Consider the following 15,460-nt stretch of genomic DNA (forward strand, 5'->3'; position numbering starts at 1 on the left):
AGAAAAACTAAACAAAAGAAAATTGGTAACATTTTTAATTGTAAATGTTCTCAGGTTTTTTTGTTTATCAAAAATGGTTTTGGCCAATCCTATAGAGGCAGGGCCGGCACTGGGCAGCAGCGCTCCAAGCATGTGCTTGGAGTGGCACTTTCCAAAGGGTGGCCCTCTGGCTCCCTTTTCCTTTTTTTTGCTTGGGGTGCAAAAAGCTGGGCGCTGGCCCTGAGCGGAGGTGAGCTGGGGTGGTGGGGGGCACAGGGTGGGCTGCAGGAAGTAACCCTTCAGGGGGGGCAGAAGAACCGCTCCCCCCCAGCTCACCTCCTCCCCTGAGCGTGCCGCCGCTCCACTTCTCCCCGTCCCTCCCTCCCAGGCAAGCCAGGGAGGGGAAATGCGGCGTGCCCGGGGGAGGAGGCGGAGCCAGGGATTTGGAGAAGGGGTTGGAATGGGGCAGGAAAGGGGCGGAGTTGGGCGGCACCGGGGGGGCGTGGGAAATTTTTTTTGCTTGGGGCAGCAAAAATCTTGGAGCTGGCCCTGTATAGAGGGGGTGCTAATGTCAGGGTATCTTTCTTCCCCCGCCCCTGTACCCCACCTCCACAGAGCAGGGGAGAGGGGATAGCCTGGCTCAGGACTCAGAACAGGAGAGAGCTGCTGGGTCTGAGGTTTGAACCAGCCTTCCCCGTGAGTGTCTTAAAGAGACAGCGCACGATCACTGAGACTTCACCAGCAGTCAGCACACACTGTCTGTCTGTCTCTCTCTTCCTGCCCGTCCCCCCTGCCCCCCGTCTCTCCGTGTACCCAGGGCCAGCTCCAGGCACCAGCTAAAGAAGCAGGTGCTTGGGGCAGCCAATATGAAGGGACGGCACTCTGGCCACTATAGGGGCGGCACGTCCGGGTGGTGGGTCCCTCAGTCCCTCTCGGAGCGAAGGACCTGCCTCCAAATTGTCGTCGAAGAGAGGAATGGCGTGATCACGCTGCCGTGGCTTTGTTTTTTTTCCCGCTTGGGGCAGCAGAAAACTGGAGACAGCCCTGCATGTACCCCATCTCCGCAGAGCAGGGGAGGGGAGATGGGGCTCGGGACAGAGCAGGAGAGCTTTGTGAGTGCCTTAAAGAGACAGCACACAGCATCTCTCAAACTCCCCCAGCGGCCAGCGCATGCACAGTCTCTGTGTCAGACGCGCTCTCTCTCTCTCTCACGCGCGCGCACACACACTGTCTCTGTGTCACACATACTTTCTCTTTCACACTCACCTCCCAACAAATACTTGTGGTGGTGGTAGTGGTCTTACTTCTTGCTACTTCCTGCAATGTGCACATATTCTCTGTAATTTTATTCTTTCAAAGTGTGATATTTTAGTTTTTTGACTGGTCTCTGCATTTCATAATTTTTATTTCTCTTACATTTAAATTTAATTCGAGTAGTGAGTTCTAAAATGCCTAACCTGTCCTCGCTGGAGTAAATATCCCTACGATAACTTCTTAAAAATATAATCGATTTTTTGTTTCTGCTGGTGGTGCACATCTGCGCATACTTTGGCCAAAACACACTATTTTAGGTAAAATATAAAACAGGTTTATTAACTACAGAAAGACAGACAGATTTTAAGTGATCATAAGCAGCAGTCGTAGAGATCAAAGTTGGTTACTTGAGAAATAAAAATAAATTTGCAGCCTAAGTTCTACAAACTAAGCAGGATTTGAATCAAACAGTCTGTCACCCTGACAGATGGTACATGCCAGGTAACAGGTCCTCACTACACAGGCTGGGAGTACCCTTCCCCAGTTCAAAGTCTTTGTCCTCCTGATGTTCCTCCAGATGTTGGGGGGGAGCCGAGTGATGATGTCATTTCCCCTCTTTTGTATTTTCCTCCAGCTAGCTAGAAAGATCCCTGCTGTGACGTGGGGGTTAGGCAGCCCCCATTGGTCAGGCAGTCTCCATTGCATATGTGCTCTCTCTGAGGCCATGTCTACATCTAAAATTTTGCAGCGCTGGTTGTTACAGCTGTATTAGTACAGCTGTATAGGGCCAGCGCTGCAGAGTGGCCACACTTACAGCAACCAGCGCTGCAAGTGGTGTTAGATGTGGCCACACTGCAGCGCTGTTGGGCGGCTTCAAGGGGGGTTCCCGGACGAGAGAGCAAACCGGGAAAGGAAACCAGCTTCCCCGCGGTTTGCTCTCTCGGTCCCGGAGCCAGCCAGCAAACCGCAGGGAAGGAGACCTGCTTGCTCGGGGTTCCGGGACCGAGAGAGCAAACCGGGAACGCCGCGGTTTGCTCTCTCGGTCCCGGAGCCAGCCAGCAAACCGCAGGGAAGGAGACCTGCTTGCTCGGGGTTCCGGGACCGAGAGAGCAAACCGGGAAAGGAGACCAGCTTCGCCGCGGTTTGCTCTCTCGGTCCCGGAGCCAGCCAGCAAACCGCAGGGAAGGAGACCTGCTTGCTCGGGGTTCCGGGACCGAGAGAGCAAACCGGGAACGCCGCGGTTTGCTCTCTCGGTCCCGGAACCCCGAGCAAGCAGGTCTCCTTCCCTGCGGTTTGCTGGCTGGCTCCGGGACCGAGAGAGCAAACCGGGAAAGGAAACCAGCTTGATTACCAGAGGCTTCCTCCTTCCACGGAGGTCAAGAAAAGCGCTGGTAACTGTCTACATTGGATTACCAGCGCTGGATCACCAGCGCTGGATCCTCTACACCCGAGACAAAACGGGAGTACGGCCAGCGCTGCAAACAGGGAGTTGCAGCGCTGGTGGTGCCCTGCAGATGTGTACACCTCCTAAGTTGCAGCGCTGTAACTCCCTCACCAGCGCTGCAACTTTCTGATGTAGACAAGCCCTGAGAAGTCTCTGGGATGGCCCTTGGGAGAGTGGTTTCCCTTTAATGGCCCATCAGCACGTGTCTGGCTGGTCGTCCTTTGCAATTGAAAGGTTGGCTGTGAGTGTGTCTCAACCTCACAGCATATTTCAGTAACACGCATTCATAACCTCACATACAATGATAATACGTACAATCCAACAGGTTGTTATTGTTCAGCAGATCAAGACTTACAGAATGATACCTCACAAGGCATACGTTGTACAAAACATCGTAATCCTAGCACCGTGGTGAATGTGGGGGCTCCAGGATGCTAATGTGAGGTACACAGTGTAACAGGCGGCTTCTAGAGAAAAGTCCCTCCCATCACTGAAAAGGGCAATGCGATTGGTTGGCTGCACTTTGGGTGTGTGATTTGAAGACTAACTTCATTCTTGCTGTAACTTATGAATGTGTGTGATTATATTCAGTGACACCAAAAATTAGCAAAACTATTTTCCTCTGTGCTGTTGCAAGGACTTTGGTTAAGTTCTGGAAATATTAACTATTTCAGAGGGATGATGTCATGACTCAGGCTTCTGGAACTTACTTTAAACAGGTGAAAGCCTGCCAAAGAATAGTGGTACTAACTGCATAATGCCAAAATCTTTCTCGCGCTCCGCTTCAGAAATCAGATGCTGCTTTGCTCTCCCCATAGTCTTTTGCTTTACTTGTTGATATTTTTCTGTAAATTTTTATTTTATTTTTATCCCTCTTTTTAAATGTATATTTTAAATGAGAAGAGAATATCATGGCTCGTGCTTTTTCTCTGGGCTTGTAATGTGCTTACTCTGCGTTACTCTTTTTTTTCGATCCAGCCACAGACAATTGTAAAACAATGACACCTAGTGGTTTTTCTTCTGAAGGAAACAATATGAAATTAGGGTTTAGCTGCTGTTTAGCAAGTGGTACCGTTAGAATCTAAGGAGCAAATTAATATCCCACATGCTGATAGGGGCAAGGATGACAGTAGGAAGAATGACAACGTTATAGTACTGTTGTGATGATGGGAAAAATCTGTAGTGAGGCAGGAATTGGAGAGTTATGGAGTGATTCAACTGTTAAGAAACAGAATTCCATGGCGTTAAAGCTTGTTTACTTAAATAACTCCTTCATTTCCTTAAACAGATCACTCTGGTGTCTTTACTGACCACTGTGTACCAAACGCTATTGAAAGAAAGTGCAGACACATCTGTGACCGGGGGGTGGTTCTGGGCATAAACTGCTGCAAGTGAAAACCATTGTTTAGCGCAGTGTATTTTAATTTGCAATCTATAGCATTTTCTTAACACTATATATTGCTTGAATTTAGAATATGGATTCAGTATGTAAAAAAGCTGAAATGCCCATACATTTTTACTATAAAATCTGGTGTTTGCAGTCGTGTTATAGTCTGTCGGTCCCAGGATATTAGGGAGAAAAGGTAGGTAAGGTAATACCTTTTATTGGACCAACTTCTGTGGGTGAAAGAGACAAGCTTTTGAGCTACACAGAGTCCTTCTTTGTGCTAAACTCTGTTCAAAAGAAGAGCTCTCAGGAGCTCAAATGCTTGTCTCTTTCATCAACAGAAGTCGGTCCAATAAAAAGTATTACCTCATCTACATTGTCTCTCTACTATAAAGTATGACATTCCATTTTTACTGCAAGATACTTTACAATATTTATATATTTTCTCTCTCATATCCCGGAACATCTTTCCAGACACAGGAAGCAATACACCATTGTCATTCATTCGTGTCTATGCTTGTTCCCATTAAGCCCAGATTGGTCATGTCCTACTATCTAGTCGATTGTTGACATCTAGTTTGCACTGACCTTGGTTGTGCTTGCATTATTTTCTTTGGCATCCTATCATCTGTTTGTCTTCTGCAGTGTCTTCACCATCAAAATCTTTTCAATTGTAGCCAATTCCGTGCCCTGATTTCACATCCTGTGCTCCTAACTTTTTCATTTGTCTTAAAATTGTTCCACTTTACACCTACCATCTGTCGAAGAACTGTCTTCTCTACTGCCTCCAGTCTTCTGATGCAGTCATTTACTGCAGCTGCTTCCAGATCATAGAGTAATATTGTTAATAGATTGTTGTGATAAATTTTCACTTTGATACTAAACGTAATGTTTTCATCAGGTCATAATTTCATCAATTTCTGTGGAGCACTTGTAGCTAAGGCACATCTCCTTTTATACTTGTCCTTGATGGAACTGTTGGCACTGATCAAGCTTCCTAGATACACATAAGATTCTGTTTGTTCTATGGATTCACCATTGCTACATTTCAACACTTCATCAGTTATCCCTTTTCCAAGATGCAACCACTTCATCATATTGGCATTTATTATAAGTCCAAGTTGACTACCAATTTTCCAAGGTAGCGAAGAGTATCATCATTAATTCCAACGTGACTGCCAGATGTATGATGTCACCGGCATCAGTTGAGGAGCTTAACTCTAGGATGATCCAATGGGATGGCCTCCAACTAGTCTAACATTCTTAACATCCAGTTTAAGAATGTGATGAAAAGCCGTGATTGCGTGCCCCTGAACTTTGACTAGAACCAGTTGCTACGTTTTCCACCAATTCTTATGGTACTGCAGGAGTCACTGCCGTTATCTTATCTGGAACTCCGTATGCTTTTGCACTTTCCATAAAGAATCCTGCCAAACCAACTCAACTGTCTTTGTGAAGCCAGTGAAAACATCCAACATCTTTAATCTCCATTCTGACTTTTTTCCCCCTCAGCTATCAGTGTGAATATCTGATCAACACAACTTTGCCCTTCTCTGAAGCTGCCTACTACTGCCTCTAAACTGACCTTAATTTGTTGACAGTTTATTGGTTGACATGATTTTTCCTGGTACTGCCAATAAGCGTATACCTCTAACTATTCAGGTCGGCAGGATCTCCTTTCTTCAAGATTGGTACAATAATGTCTTTGGCAAGTCAGCTGGTACCTTCTTGTATTTTTTTTCTAATACTTGCTGGCTTTTAGCAGCGTAGCCATTATATTGTCCATCCCTGCAGCTTTTCATGCAGTAAACATGTCATATTTTATAGTAATGTGTGTCTAGGTGTATGTGCGTGTATAGACACAGTAGTCGTATTTTTATAAATTTGTGGTTCTCTGCTTTAATATTAGAACCCACCATTGCCCATACCCATTGCCTGCTGTGCTATGCCTAGATGATCCTTCAGGCTAGATGACTCCCTCTGGAGCCGTCACTCCCACCCTTCACTCAGCCAGAGAGGATGACAGCAGAGTAACATGTGGTATTCCTTACCCCCATGGCTGGTGCTCCAATCCATGCCAGATATTGCACTAACCACAGCTCCTTAATTACTCACTGATTTGGCTTTAGAAAAGGCTTAGTCTGAAGACTACTAGGCAGTGTTACCTTTTACCTGTTTCACACCGAGGCCGATTGGAGATGCCCTTCCCAACAAGCATTCCTGCTACTGGGGAACTTTTGTGGACGTGCCCCTGGGTGAAGTTCTGCGGACCAGAAACCCTGGGAATTGTTCAGTACATACAGGCTGTATGATTATGTTGCCTTTGCTCATTTGTCCCCCTGGTTTACGCAAATAAAAAGCAAAAGGCATAAAGCAGAATAAATGTTTGATGGGAAGGACGTCATCTGTTAAGTAAAAGAAGATTATTTACAATGGCTGCAACACAGATTGAATCCGAGCTTGCTACAGGAGTCTTTACGCAGCCCCTCAGTGTGCTACGCAGTGCACGCCATGTTACTGTATGAAAAGTGCTAGCAGGGCTCTGGAGACAGGGGTCATTACGCCATCTGCCCTGCTGTTCCTCTTTGCGTCTCTGTTATAAAGCGCTCCCCCTCTGCTGTTATCGCTGACATCTCAGTACATATGTTTACACTGTGCATAGCTTGTCCCTGAGGCTTCACAGCTTAAATCCAGCTCTGTGCGCTTCCATGAGGGCAATGACACATCCATCATGAGCAAACTAGAAAAATCTCTCTTCCCACTCGGTTTTAAAGTGCACTGTAGATAAAGTCTCCTGTAAACTCAGCTGGTAGCACTTTTCTGCTGCTGCTGTTACAGCGCAGCAAGTAAAACTGCTCTTTCGTGCTATTTACACCATTCTTTTTAGTACTTAACAAAATATGTTTAAGCAGGAGCTTGTGCTTCTTATGCACCATTTCTTTCTATGCATATTCATTATGATGTTGCTCGCGACAGAAACCAGTGCTCCAGCCGGAAATCCTTTTGCTATAAAATTATATTGTAATGCATCATTTAATTTCCTGTTATTTACTTATCTTTGTTTGCTTTTTGTGCACTGGTATCAGACAGGAAAAAAAAATAAAGCCAGGATTGTGCAATGACTCATCTATTGAAATCCTGATTGTTGGCTCATTTCACTTCAGTTAGATTAGGGCTGGTGAGAACACACCCTGCTTGTCTTGATTGAGGAAAGGAACCAGGTTGTTTCTCCTTAGGGACCTAATCTTTTAATTAAAGATTCATACTACTGGGCTCTCGGGGTTCACTGGGAAACGTAGTCCAAGGCAGCATCTTGTGGACTATAACTTACAGTATCAGAAGATTAGCGAGACAAGGTGGGTGACATTATATCTATTGTACCAGTTTCTGTTGGTGAGAGCGCTAAGCTTTCAAGCTACACAGCTCTTCTTTCACTCTGTGTGGTTTGAAAGTTTGTCTCTCACCACCTCACTCACCTTGTCTCTCTAGTATCCTGGGACCGACACAGCTACTGCATAGTACCAGAAGATGTCACTGTTGTACAAGAAACACATTTATTTGAATTGAAAATATGTGGTGTATTAGTCTGTCACGGATATATAGTTACTTGAGTTGAATGAATGACCAGCACTCAGCCAGAGCAAATGAGAGCAAGGGCACTCATCATTAAAGAAAGAAGTAAATTACTAAAAACTAAAACTTAGTTTAAGGTTCTCCTCAAGCTGCATGTTTGTAATAATCCCAAGTGCATTTTCACTTGTGCAAACACTGAATATTGCATTTTGCTAGTAACATGCGCGGTGCCAGATTCTGTATGGGGACCCCAGGTGATCCTGTTAATCAGTGAGATTCCATAATGGGGATTGGTCAGTGAAGGGTCTGACCCATCATCTCCGGTGATGGCCTCTCAGAAGGTTTGGACATTGGGCTTAGACGAGCCCCAAAGCCTTTTTGGTTCTTTTCTGACCATGCTGGAGTCACCCTTTTGTTTTTCCATCCCTTCCCAGTGTGCTGTTAGGCTCTAGCTGGCTCCTGGCATCAAATTTCACAATTGGTATTCTCACACCAGGAAATCCAGGCCCAAGAATGCATTGCTCCCACCCTCCCCTGAGGATGGGCCATCGGAAGGCAGTACAAGCCCCATTGAAAATGACAGACCCCCAGGAAGGGGCTCAGCACAGGCAGCATGAGGCCTTTTAGAGGTTAGGGAAGCACATTTTTCTCCAGGACTGAATGAAGATGATTTGGAATGAGGGTCTGACCAGTTTTTACTTAGTCCTGTCGTCTTCCCAGTGCCTCTGAAACTGATGACTATAACCATATTAAGTCTGGTCAGCACTAGGAGCAGTTGAGAACTCTGGGAGGCATGTCCGAGAACGGTTCCTGTAGCTCTGTGCATAAGGGGAGTACTCCTGCTGCTACTCCCCTTCCTGGAGTGACATGGCGGTGGAAAACTCGAGAGTCACCAGAGTCTTGTCTGCACTAAGGCTCCCACCAATGACAGCACCAGTGGCAATTTTTTTGGTAACATTCCCTAGTGTAGACATAGCCATAGCAAAGCGTGTCCCTCCAGATCAGGGAAAAGGCACATTTCTGTATGTGTCAGTGGACAGTGAAAAGGAATTTAGTTTCTGGGCTATCAAGCACTGTTAGTAAAGTCAAAATAAATTATATTTTCAGTGTATACTTTGCCTGTAAATGCAAATCTCACAGTAAGCGGGGAGATTAGGTGCAGAGACGATCTGCCTTATAACTGTTCTATTCCCCACAGGGATTTAGGTACATTATATTGCAAACACTTTTCACTAGAGTTTCTAAAGCTTATTAACTAAGCTTATCCAAACCTCAATAGATTGTGACTGCTAAAGCAATGTATGCCAGAGATCTACCTGGTTAAACACACTTTGCCTTTTCTTTTCTCCCCTTCCCAGGAACTTTTACTATATTACAATCCTGCGTGACCCTGTGTCTCGATATTTGAGTGAATGGAGACATGTCCAGAGAGGAGCAACGTGGAAGGCTTCCTTACACGTGTGTGATGGAAGATCTCCAACTACTGAAGAGTTACCCAGTTGTTACACAGGGGACGACTGGTCAGGCTGTTCCCTTAAGGAATTTATGGATTGTCCGTACAATCTAGCCAATAATCGGCAGGTCCGCATGCTGTCTGACCTGAGCTTGGTTGGATGTTACAACTTGTCTGTCATGCCAGAAGAGCAAAGAAATAAGGTTCTTCTAGACAGTGCAAAAGAGAACCTGAAACGTATGGCTTTCTTTGGCCTTACGGAGTTTCAAAGGAAGACTCAATATCTGTTTGAAAAAACTTTTAACATGAACTTCATCGCACCATTCACACAGTATAATAGCACAAGGGCCTCCAGTGTGGAAATAGATGAGCAGACTCAAAATCACATCGAGACCCTCAATTTTTTAGACATGGAGTTGTATGATTATGCAAAAGACCTTTTTTTGCAAAGGTATCAGTACATGCGACAGAAAGAACACCAAGAAGCCAGACGGAAGCGCCAAGAGCAACGGAAGATCCTAAAAGCAAAACAAGCCCACAATAAAGAACAGAGTGATGATAATTCAACTACTGATTACATAGAGAATGTAGAACGGTGGCGATAATGGGGACTGAAATCTTTTAAGTTAGATTAGTTGAATACCATAAACAAAAAACATACAACTCATAGACGACAATGTTAGTCCAAACAAATTATGCTTCTTAAATATTTGAAGCAGAAGAGGTTAAAATGTTGCCTTTGCAGTTGCCTTTGCATTAAATGTTGTACTGTATGTGGAAAACTTAACCTTACTGTGTAATTAAATTGTCCTTTTTAGGTTTGTTGGATTATTTATGAAACACAAGCCAAGTAGGCTCTCCGGAAATTGTTGCTTGGACATTTAAAAAAAAAAAAATCCTTGAATTAGTTCTCAGTATGAAATGGGGTGTTGGAAATGTGACGTGATGCACAGTTAAACCTCCCTCAGAAGCAAATTGATTTTCTAGTAATGAGCATTTAACACACAAACACAATAAAGCATCCCTGCAAAACCTTTCGGCTTTGATTTTTTTTAATTTTAATTATGTATTTCTGACACCCCCAAGTGCTTGTGATATTAACCAGATTACAAGACAGTGAAACGAACAATAAAGGCTTAGAAGAAAAAGTTGACTTTTGTGTATAATATTGGCTTTTAAAAAAATAAAAGTAATTTGTCTACTTATATAAATATTAAATATTTATAACTTTTCTACCTATTGCAAAGAGTGTTAAGCTTGGTCTATCTCACATTAAACAAGCAACGCTACACTTTTCTGAACTGAAAGTCAATGATAAGCATGCTATTTTCAGAATTTTTCAGGGCGGTATAATTTTAAATATTCTGGAAAAATTATGTCACATCTTCATGTTTCATGAAGTCTTATAATTAATGAAGACTAAAATTATAGTCTTATAATAGTATCCAGTTTTAACAGTTTTTCTTATACATTGGAATACATCTTGCATTTACCAAATGCTGAATATTGGGTGATTTAAGACAGGAGAGTCTTTCTAAGAAATTATCTTGTGAATGTTTGTATAGTGTCTGTCTAAAAAAAAACACAAAAAAAACAAACCAAAAAAAACTCCCCATCTCTAATCCTGGCAATGTTTTTCAGATAATTGCTTTGGTTATTTGTGGCCAATTGAAGGCGAAGTAGATTTACACTTGAATTGTGATTTGCTTTTGGTAAATCTTTACTGCGGAATGTAAACATCTGACTCTTTTCTAATGCTTTAGAGCCCTTTTTAGTACTGACAGACTGTAGACAATTATAAGAGATTGCAACACATATGAGTATATAGCCATAGTTACACAGTAAAAGAAGGTTGTGCGGTAAAATGGGATGAGTACCTAACCCAAGAAAGAGTGTTACCGAGGCTCTGGATTTAGAGATCATTCTAAAAGTACTCCTGACATGCAGTCTCATCCGGAGCAGATCTCGAGGGTGCCTTTTGCTGGCAATAGCACTTAGATCATATAACTTGAAAGCAGCAAGGTGATAACGTGAGGGGTAAGGACAAGAAATGTGATTTGATTGTACAAATCTCTATGCAAAACAACTGTAAAGATTCCAGTTATAAATTAGGCAAGTTTAGAAATTTGATGTGTAGCCCACCATACTCTCAAGCATTGTACTGACTGGCAATTTCAGTTTATGTGCTTGTTATATTTTGTGTAGACTTCTGTTAACTTGACTGACCCCCTTGTTATTGGCGAGTGAGGGAAGCTATCCGCACGTGGCCTTCCTTGTTCCAATATGTATGATGCTTACAATGCTCATTTCCACTATATCCTTTCATCTGTAATGTTAAATGCACAAGTGGGGCAGGAGGCATACAGATTAGAAGGCTTTAAAACGCACATCGATGGCTCCATGCCTAAGTTGTCTAAAGGTCCTGTTATATCAGACTTTCCGGTGGTGGTGCTGACTGGGAAAACTGGAAAAGAATCAAATGAATTATCTTAGCAATGTGGGAAATAAAATAACTTCATGTGCTGTGCTTTCTTTCTAACGAGAAGTCCATTCGCCAATATGGTGTCTCCATTGTATTTTGGTTTTTGTGGGGGAAAATAAGCCACTCTTAAAACTGAAAGGCATTGCTGTAAACAGGACTTAAATCCAAGCCAGTTGGGAGGCCTGTTGCAAAAGATGCGTTTTGTTTTTATCCTGTGGCATGCATGGTTTACAAAGACTAGCTGCATTTTCTTTGTGTATACTGTTTGTTGTATATAGGGGATGTATGAATATAAGGATATAAGGTTTTGTCATAAACATATAAATTCTACTGGTTTCCACTGTAGACTGCTGTCTTATTGTGTAGATTTACAAACCGATCCACTGACTTTGATTGTGTAATTTAACAATAGAACCAATAAATAAAATTTAATTAAGTCTTTGCTCTTAGTTCATTCTTTCTTTATCTGGAAACCCTTGTTGGGAATTGTGCAGTTAAGAGACAATGATCATTTTGACAAGAATGAAGTAACCAAGCATGTGATATTAAAGTTATGGCCTTCTTGAAATGTATTCCAAGCCCAACCCACAATACTTCCTATAGTCAATGAGGTTTTGAACCACAGTGAAGATTTTTGTCCTGCTTTTCAGAAGTGACTGAGCACCCACAGTTTCTGTTCGCTCCAACACAGTTGTGGCTGCCTGCACTTTTTTTAACAATACCCACTGGTTTTACTTGGGGGCTAATCCTGTTAGATCCTGAGCCAGTCAATCCATTGGCTTCAGTCCTATAAAGATTTCAGTGATAGGGAGAATGCCTTTATTGTCGTTGGAACTGTGGGCCACAAAAGGGATCAATCAGAATTTTTCAGGCCCTGTGACAATCAGAGGGAAATAGGAACATGGTTCAGGATTGACCAGCAAAACTACTTATTTCTATTTGGGTTGGTGGCTTCATCACGATCCTAACATGTGCTTACCAAAGAATCTGGTGGGTTGCTTACAGAAACCAAGAAATCCACAGTCTGGCTGCCAGCCAGAAACTACTGGCCCAAGGTCTCTCCAAAACCCTTCAGCCCAGTTCTGCAAATGCATCTAGGTGTCCAATTCTGCTCTGATATATATACCCAGTGCAGCCTCCTCGAAGCCAGCATGGTGTGTAAATCAGAGCAGGATGTGGCCCTTGGTCTACACAAATTCCATTGGGGAAAGTCCACTTTCTTCCCAATTCAATGTAAAGGTAAAGGATGGGGTCTTGGGGTCAAGACTAGTGCTGGGGGGCGAAAATCAGGCAGGAGCCCATGGAGCCACGTCTGACTGCTTCAGCTTTATGCAGGGTCCTATTGGTATGGTGAATAGCCCCAGTGGACCTGTTAATAGATGCCAGTTGCAAAAAATGCTTCTGTGCCATACTAAAAAGCAATCCAACAATGATGTGGGGCACAAAACCAGGCACTTTTTTTTTTAATCGCCAAAGAGAAACGTTTTGACAGTTGAACAAAACATCTTATAGCTCAGAGGAAGAAGGATGTGGGGTGTGTGGATAGAGGAACTTCTGTCTAGAATCCAGAGTTCGGAAGCACATTGCCCTCAGATCATTTGACGGCTCAAAGAAGAATGGACACATGTAAAGATATAACAGGAGAAATCTTCTGAAATCCGGTCCCAACATTTTGTGTGTGGACTTTCAAAGGTCCAAGTGGAGCAGAACCACTTGACCATAATTGACATATAAACAGCTAAATTGTAATAGATCCGTAGATTAAAAGCTGGATGCTCAACAGTACACAACTAGTCAATATCATGGGGCTATATTTTCCCAAAGAAAAGTTCATAGGAAAACTCCCAAATTCCTTTCTTCATAGATCTGGCTTTGAAAGCTTTACTGTGCTTGGGTTACATCAAACTGGCTTCTTATAAAAATGAGGATTTGTTTGCAATCCTGTGAGACTTCAAATTTAACTAAAAATAAAGTTTTGAAAATGTCAGAACCATAAAATCTGAACAGCCTTTTACAGGGTGTTGTGTTTTCCGCTAATATTTGATATTTCTCAGAGTGTGTATTAAAACTATGAACACATTGATATGTAAGGTATGTTGAAGATCAACTGCTCAATTGCTGTTAATGAGCTTCACGGCCCATTTATTCTGTTGATACTTTTTAATGCAGCATCATACATATTTGATCCCTATGTGCTATTATTAAATAATAATGAATTAATCCATTGTCTTTACTATGCAATTACTTCTTAAAAATCCAAATACTATACAAAACTCACTGATCAGAAATGTGCCTAGGAGCTGATAAATGTCAATGCTATCAGTGCTCCCATTCATTGCATTAACGAGGGACGGAGCAGGCAAACTGACAAACACCCTTGTTTTAAATTTTGGTAGAAACATGAAACCAAACAACTGAGGAAATCCTTCAAGCTCATGGAAAATTAACCCTAATTTATGGACCCAGGCTGATGATTGGTGCTGAGCATTTGCAGCCAAGTGTAATGAAGGAAGGCCCAAAGGAGAGCAGGTCCTTAGGGAACAGTCTTTCTACAATGAAAGTATTTCTCAGGCTTCCAGGCTGTTTATAATTATTACATTTTTCAGAGTAAAAATACCCCTGTCACCAAGGTGATTAAATGGAGCTGGGCATGTCTATAAACACCCTCAAAAAGAGGCTCGTTCTGACTAGCCCACTGTTGGCTTGATTGTCCTTTCATACGGTTCATGTGTTGGTGCAGCTCACCTGGCTGCAGTGGAGTCACTCCTGTTCTAACCCCATGCAGGAGAGGAGGTTCAGGCCTTGAATTGTGATGGTAGATTCCGTCCACAAGAGCTGCCTTCTGTTTGCGTCTCCTCTCCTTCCTCCAGACCCATAGTTTAAAGCTAGTTCTGGTTTTATCTGCACGCAGGGCTGCGTGCGACTGGTCACAGCCCCAGCTGACTCACTGTCAGCAATGACCAAGGCAGCAGAGAAAGCAAACACCAAGGTTGCTTTGGCGGGTCACATCAGGCCTGATACATGGGCATCCCCTGAGGACCAGCCATTCCTTAGACATCTGATTCTTCCTGGCTGGGATGAAAGCAGCCCCTCCCCATCTTTAGGCATGGCCTCCCAGTCTGCCTGCAAACACACTTCCTTCTATTAGCTTCTTGCATGAAAGGGTAGAGCACTAGACTGGGACTCAGGAGACCAGACTCCTGTTCCCACCTCAGCCACTGGCCTGCTGGGTGACCTTGGACAAGGCACTTCACCTCTCTGTTCCTCAGTTTCCCTACCTGTGCAATGGAGCTAATGATCCTGACCCTCCTTTGTAAAGCTCTTTGAGGGCTATGGATGGAACTTACTAGGCATTAGACACTGGCTAGGAGATGAGGCGCTGGGGATCCTATACCTGCAGGGCAGAATGGTAGTGATATGAGAAGTGGGTGTCACCTACTAGCATCTGTCACATCGTCCACCCACACCCTGTCTCTCCTGTGCCCCAACCATTGCCTACCACACTTGCTCTTAGGTTTTTAGCTACACACCGAAAAACAGCTGCCAAAGGCTCAATGGAGAGAGAATGAGAAGAGGAGCAAATGAAGGGGGGGAGGGGACATTTGGGGATTGGGGTGGGAAAGGACAGGATTGTGGGGGTTATGCAGTGTTTGGGGGAGCTGTATCACCCCCAGGTACCAGCACCTGTCATCTCAGCTTCCCGATGGTGAATTGCCCTCTAGACCTCAGCTAAGAGGTTTCACCATGTCCACTGACGGCCTCCTATCTGCCCTGCCCACTCTGGTGCCCTGACAGTCTGATGTGCTGGCAAGGAAAACGTAAAAACCCACCGATAAAAATCATTAAAAACTAGAAGTTGAGCTCCTGAGGCTTTTCCGAGTTCCCTTC

The 15,460-nt window shown here is 43.7% G+C and overlaps 1 protein-coding gene across 1 annotated transcript in view; it reads left to right on the forward strand.

Moving 5' to 3' along the window:
• Positions 1–10,274, forward strand: part of HS6ST2 (heparan sulfate 6-O-sulfotransferase 2) — a 238,016-nt gene extending 227,742 nt beyond the window's left edge. Inside the window, exon 2 of the mRNA XM_030576287.1 lies at positions 8,996–10,274. Within this exon, the coding sequence (XP_030432147.1) occupies positions 8,996–9,695 (700 nt within the window). The 3' untranslated portion in view covers positions 9,696–10,274. The remainder of the gene's footprint in view (positions 1–8,995) is intronic.
• The last annotated feature ends 5,186 nt before the right edge of the window (positions 10,275–15,460 follow it).

The sequence above is a fragment of the Gopherus evgoodei genome, chromosome 9 (assembly GCF_007399415.2).
Source record: "Gopherus evgoodei ecotype Sinaloan lineage chromosome 9, rGopEvg1_v1.p, whole genome shotgun sequence".
NCBI lineage: Eukaryota > Metazoa > Chordata > Testudines > Testudinidae > Gopherus > Gopherus evgoodei.